This window comes from Lucilia sericata, unplaced genomic scaffold (assembly GCF_015586225.1).
Source record: "Lucilia sericata isolate MDLA Ls3-8-SP2 unplaced genomic scaffold, ASM1558622v1 Contig001300F_arrow, whole genome shotgun sequence".
Taxonomy (NCBI): Eukaryota; Metazoa; Arthropoda; class Insecta; order Diptera; family Calliphoridae; genus Lucilia; species Lucilia sericata.
The window spans coordinates 61,331-68,263 of NW_023995248.1; the positions used below are offsets into that span (position 1 = coordinate 61,331).

Consider the following 6,933-nt stretch of genomic DNA (forward strand, 5'->3'; position numbering starts at 1 on the left):
TTTTTAAAGAACGGGTTATTGAAAATAAAGAGGCTGCATTCGTTACGGTCAAAAGTGATAAATGAAAAGGGAAGGGATGTCTGGCTTGGCAACAGTCATCAACATGGATAATAATGCTGGCGAAAGGAATTTCCTGTGACCAACAAAAAGACTATTAAAAAAGAAACAATGAAGTCAAGGCTGAAACATATAATTGATTTGCAACATGATTAAAAACAAAAACGGGAGCTGTAAATTTGGGTTATAATAGTTTTTTTTTTATAATTTTTATTAATTTATTTTTAAGTTTTTTATTTAAATTCTACAGGAACTAAATCTAATAAACGTAACCACCATTGGCAGCATATTGGGTATCAATTCCGGAGGAAGAGGAAGCAGAGGAACCTACAGAGACGGAAGCGAATTGTTCGCCAGCAAAGTCAGCTTGAGCTTCTTGGGCAACGGGAGCAGAAACAGCTACATGGTGTTCAACATGAACAGCAGAGTGTTGGGGTTCAGCGTGGTGTTCAACATGGTGTTCAACGTGATGATATTGGTGTTGTTCAACGGCAGCTTGTTGGGGAGCAGCAACTTCAGCGTGTTGTTCGAAAGCTTCTTGGCCTTCGTGGTGGACCAAACCGGTGTAGTATTGTTGTTCGGGTTCTTGAACTTGTTGTTGTTCTTGTTCTTGTTGTTGGGTGTAGTATTCGGCTTGTTGGTGGGTAGATTGGTAAACTTCAGAGCCAGGAGCGGCAGGGGCATCAGCTTCAACAGTAGCAGCAACAGCTTCTTGGACATGAGCGTGAACTTTGTGGGCAACAGCAGCAGCGGCTTGAACATGGTGGGCAACAGCGGCATGTACTTGAGGAGCGGGGGCAGCTTCGACAACAGAGTTATCAACTACTTCTTGGACAGGGGCTTGGGGAATTTCTTGGGCTTCTTGGGCGTAAGAAACGTGTTGTTTGGGGGCCAAACCAGCAAGTACGGGAGGCAAGTACATGTTGTTCAAGTGGGAAACATCGGCGGCAACAACACCCAAAAGGGCCAAAGCAACAATAGCGAATTTCTGAAAGAATAAAATTAAATTTTTATAAAATGCTCACAAAATGCAATGTGCTATAGGTAACAAACGTTAATGTAATAATAAATACATTTTTAAAAATTCTTTACAACTAACCATTTTGTTAAAGATTTTTTTAAAATTTCTGCGACTTAATTCAAAGACTTTGAATCCAGAACTGATATTCTAAATAGCTCTTGACCATACTATTTATACATATGTGGCATGGCGTATACAAAAATCAATATCTCAAATCAGCATTTCATTAGAGCCAATCTAAAACAAATTTTCAAAGGTGTTCTGTAAACGTAATATACTACATAAGAAAATAAAAATCAAATAAACAAACAAAAATTTAAATATTCACAAAATCTTATTTAATTAAGAATTTTTTTTTCCTAATTCTGCTCATCATCGTTTGCCAAAAGGCAAGAAAAAAACTCACAAAACTTTAAACTCTATAAGAATATTTGTTTTAGTTTTTGTTTTTTCTAAAATCTTTGCTGTGTAAAAAAGCTCACATGCTTATAAATTGATGGCGTTTTTGAGTTAAAAGCCTACAACACAAAAGGAAAAAAAAAACTCTAAAAACAAATCAAAAACCAGTTGTTAAAATTTAAAACAACCAACTACTAAAAACATCAATAAATAAATAAATCTTTATAGCATGAATATTAAAAAGAAGATGAACTTTCAAAAAATCAAAATTTCAAAATTAACCCATTACCTCTCCCCTCTACTATATGCCTGATCGTTATACATATTTTGAACTGAAAGTTTTTTTTTTATAATTTATTATAACATTTTGTTTTTCTGGTCAATTAGTGAACTTTAGCGATTAAAAATTAAGTTTATATTTTTAACATAATTCCTGCTTCTTGTGCTATTTTACAATCGTTTTGTTTTATAGAATTTAAAAATACAAAATCTATTTTTATTTTATAATTTTTGTAGAATTTGATATAAATCATGTCAATATAAAACTCGTGCTGTGCTATTAACATGTTCATTAATTATCAAGAATATAAACTAAATGGTTCGGTATTGAAAAATCCAGGCGGATGTTAGAGGGTATTTTAATATGATGTGAAATTCAAATGTCTTATTAACCATCAAGCTGGATACTGCTGGCTCGCCTTTAAAGGTGTTTTTTGTCATTTAACATATAAGGTAATCTAATAAGTCTTTACAGCTATTTAACTGAAAATCACCTTATCACCCAGTGGCATTGTTACCTTGATGAACTTTCCCAATCTTGGTTCAATTGCAATTCATTGTACCCCCAGGGGCTGTTACCTTGATTACCTTGATCGATTGCAATCCACTGTACCTCCAGGGACATGTTACCTTGATGAAATCTCTCAATCTTGGTTCGATTGCAATTCCGATGTAAAGAAGGTGCTACCAGTACCTCTATCCTCAACCTTTTCTTGAAATGATTTGACCTGGTGTCGAACCAGAGCATATATCTTATCTGCTACCATGGAAACCGGTAGTTTCGAACTCTATCTTATCTGGTACCACGGGAACCGGTAGAGTTTCGAACTTAGTATTGTCTCAGTCATTGAAAAGGTCCCATAGGGGTGCAAGTGATGGCTGTTATATAAACCCAAATTCATTGGAAGAGAATGTTGGTCAAAAGATTGATTTCCAGTGAAATCTATATTTCAGGATAAGTTCGGTGCTGTTGCCGAAAAGTCAACTTATACCCCTCATTGAAGTGACCTAAGCGTTGGGAATGGGTTGGTGTCCAATGAATAAGAGACAGACTTCGACTACCCGTATACATAGAATGAATGTGTCCAATTATTTCTCAATGAATCTGTCGGATAAATGAGAAGAGTACTGGTTTGAATGGTGATGGATGTACGGCATCTTATACAAGTGACAACATTGAATTTCCCTTCCTTGTCAGGGTATGTTCAGAATTTTTCATACCAGATAGAGCAGAAACTTTGGTACATTTGGTTCTGTATGAGTTAGACCTTTACTTTTGTTAAATTGATGGATAGTCTCTAGGTACTAGGGTGATCGATTATTCGACATTTTCCAAAAACCGGTTTTCGAATAGTTCGAATAGTTGACATTTAAAAAAAACCGGTTGAAATTTTTCAAATACAGAAAAAACCGGTTAACCGGTTTTTCATTATAAAAAAAAATATATTTTAATTTAAAAAACTTAATGTTTATGTTTAAATTTGATTAATAAAACATGGCCCGAAATGATTTTTAACAGTTAAAAGATTATAGCTTTAGATCTAGTCGTCTGATTTACATTATTTCTTTAATATAAAAAAAAAATTAGGAAAAAAGTGGGACACTTCTGTTAAACATAAGGTACTATGTAATCCTAGCTTATTTTAAAAGCCCTGTTTAGGAAATTTGCATAGGCATTCCAACACTTCCATAAAATTTCAGCCGTAAATTTATTATTGTAATTGGAATATAATCTTAAGATTGATAAAATTTTATCAAACAGTTATCAATTTTACAAATAAATTTTTTTAATTAATTAGGAAAATCAAAGAAGTTTAACCAAAGGAGCTGTAGAAAAATATACGCTAGTTCCTCGACTCGAATATTTTTAAAATTTAGACGGGCTGTATTATAATTTACTTAAAAATTTCATTTAAATAATCTTTGAATACAAAGCAAATAAAAGTATTCGAAACCGGTTTTTAAAAAGTGAAAAAACCGGATTATTCGATATTCGAAAAATCAACATTAAGAAAAAACCGACACTGGTAAAGCAGAAAAAACCGGTTTTAAAACCGGTTGAAAAATCGAGTCGATCACCCTACTAGGTACTTTTGACAAATCAACGAAGACCATCCATTTGAATATGAAAACCGCATGGGATAAGAAGCCGTAACATTTCATCATGACTACTATTTGTTTCGATCGAGAGCAGAGCTTCTCAACTAGAGTGCCCCATACTTCCGGAAAGAATTTTTGAAATTGACTTGTTTTGTTTTAGTCTTGAAAAACGATCAGATAAAGATTGTCTTCTAATCGATTTCGATTTTATGTATAGTGGAGCAAAATCAAAATATTTTTAAAAATATTAAATATTATAAAAAATCTTCGATTGAGTGATGATACAGTTATCAGTTATCTTAAAGAATAACAGAGAATAACTAGTATAACGGAGTTATGACCGATTCAGCGTTTAAAGTTGTCTGGCCGAAGTTAATAAACAACAACATAAAATAAAAAACTTAATACTTTTTATTACCATTGAACAATTTTATGTATCAATATTTTTTGCCTATAAATTTTAATTGTCTCCAAAAAGATTCACTTTCTAAAAGAATAATTAAGTAGGACTATTAAATTAAACTACAACAAATCAGTTATATCATTAACCCATTAAAATTATTTTTAGAAGGGAACTAACTTTGAACGTGTCTATTGTTTAGTCGAAAGCTACCAGTTTTTATATAGTATATGAATGTGTCCTGTCATTTTAAAACAATAATACACACCTTCCAAATGTCCGATGAACAGTAGTAATTAAAAAATTATTAACTCGGACTTTCGACATATTATATAAGTCCTCTTTTGGCTACACTGACCAACAAAGGGCTAATGTTATATTAGCTAAATTACCACATCAATTTACTAGAGAAATACCAAGAAGAAAACACACTTCTTAATGATGTAATAATATCATTAAAAGTTCATTAAATTATACAGGTTTATTTAAATTTCATGTAATATGATTTGTTATTCTTGCATAAAATTATAAGGCCTGAATCTAAAGCAGCTTCTTTACTTCCCCCTATTATTCATCATGCAAAAAGTTGGTGTCAATAAACGAGTTTTTGAGTTTAAGAAATTTTTGTCGACATTTGTTTTTTGGTTTAATTTTTTTTAATTAACACTTTGATTTTGCAGAAGATTTATTAAGTCAATATAAAAGCCAAAGAAATAACTCAATTCAATTTATTGTTAATCGTACTTAATAGCTGAATTTAGTTTTGTTTATATTTCGGAATAAAAGATGTTATTTTTGTAATTATTGTTGATTTTATTTATATTGGTTGTTCCTTTTGTTTTAAAAGTTTTAATACTATTAACATGTCGGATTACACCGTACAACAATCATTTTTACACATGAAAAAATCTATGTGCATAGGAAACTATGGACCATTAGTATTAACTCTGTGTTGTTAGTTTTTCATAATAAGCTCTTATGTCCTTGTAAAAGGTTAAAATTTAAACAACATTCGATGGAAATCCAAATTTATATAAAAAATTTGGTATTAATATCAAATAAAGTTGAGACCTCTGCTTTAAAATAATATTATTTATTTCAATTCATCAGGATTAAAAAATAAATAGAAGCTTTAAGAAAATTTGTCACAAAAAATAATTAACAATTTTTGTTTCGGAAATGAGACCATTTTTAAATGTAATTTCTGTTTACATTTTTGTCTAAGTGAGTAAAATAAATAATATATGTATGTATGTGGAATTTCGTGTCAAGTGACCAACGTTTAAAATCGATGTTTTCCTATTTGAATTAAATTTGCACCAATTTTAGCACTATGGGATAGTAGGCCAAAATTTCAGCTCTATCGGTCAAGAACTAACGGAGTCAGAGGGGGCCAAATATGGACATGTTGGTAATACAGGATTTTATTCAAATGAGTGCAACTTTTCACCTATTGGTCCCAGCAATTATCCAAATTTCGTCAAAATCGATTTTTTGAGTTGGGTCACTTGACATGAAATTACCCTTATATGTATGTATATACCAATATTAGCACCATACAACACATATATATATTTAAAATATTTGTTTGAAATTGTAAGTCCTTTTACAAGGACATCGGAGCTGATTATAAAAAGCGTAGTTAGCAGAATAAACTTTTCGATGTGTTATAGCTTTTTTCTATCATCTATCTCTATCTATCTATCTATCTATCTATCTATCTATCTATCTATCTATCTATCTATCTATCTATCTATCTATCTATCTATCTATCTATCTATCTATCTATCTATCTATCTATCTATCTATCTATCTATCTATCTATCTATCTATCTATCTATCTATCTATCTATCTATCTATCTATCTATCTATCTATCTATCTATCTATCTATCTATCTATCTATCTATCTATCTATCTATCTATCTATCTATCTACTATCTATCTATCTATCTATCTATCTATCTATCTATCTATCTATCTATCTATCTATCTATCTATCTATCTATATATCTATCTATCTATCTATCTATATCTATCTATCTATCTATCTATCTATCTATCTATCTATCTCTCTATCTATCTATCTATCTATCTATCTATCTATCTATCTATCTATCTATCTATCTATCTATCTATCTATCTATTCTATTTTTAAACATTTCAATTGTATTAAAACAAATATTTTTATTTACTCTAATCACTACCCAAGACTGTCCCTCTTGTGTGAAGTTTCATTAAAATATTTTGCCTTAGGAATTATCTTATTAGCGCTGATTAATAAGTGGACAAGCTGTCCAATTTTGCTCAATGTGTTTACATATATTTCAGTACAACTTAACTATTGTCATTTGCCATTATGTCAACAACAAATGTTGGTTTTAACCAATTTTCGACAATATATACTTAAAGAAATACGGAAGTAAATACATTCAATTGATTGAAGACAAACACGCTTAACGATTAAAATATGGGTAAAATTGCACGTGAAAGTGATTTAAAAAGACAGTGTGGGAGAGCTAAAGTGAAGAAGATTAATTAAGTTATTAGATGTTATTGTCTTCATATTGTCCAGACTCGACTGTTTCTTTTTGTTTACTACTTAATTTTAAATGGTCATTAATATTCATTTAAATAAATAAGCTATTGTTTTCAATATAAACAATTTGTTAGTTAAT

General features: G+C 30.7%; 1 protein-coding gene across 1 annotated transcript; it reads right to left on the reverse strand.

The window, feature by feature from the left end:
- Nucleotides 1-231: 231 nt before the first annotated feature.
- Nucleotides 232-1,348, reverse strand: LOC119610882 (TOX high mobility group box family member 3-like). The gene is made up of 2 exons (XM_037966281.1): nt 1,157-1,348; nt 232-1,045 (listed from the first exon to the last, which is right to left on the reverse strand). The coding sequence occupies exons 1-2, from the start codon at nt 1,157-1,159 to the stop codon at nt 317-319; spliced, it is 732 nt and encodes a 243-aa protein (XP_037822209.1). The 5' UTR covers nt 1,160-1,348; the 3' UTR covers nt 232-316.
- Between the last annotated feature and the right edge of the window lie 5,585 nt (nt 1,349-6,933).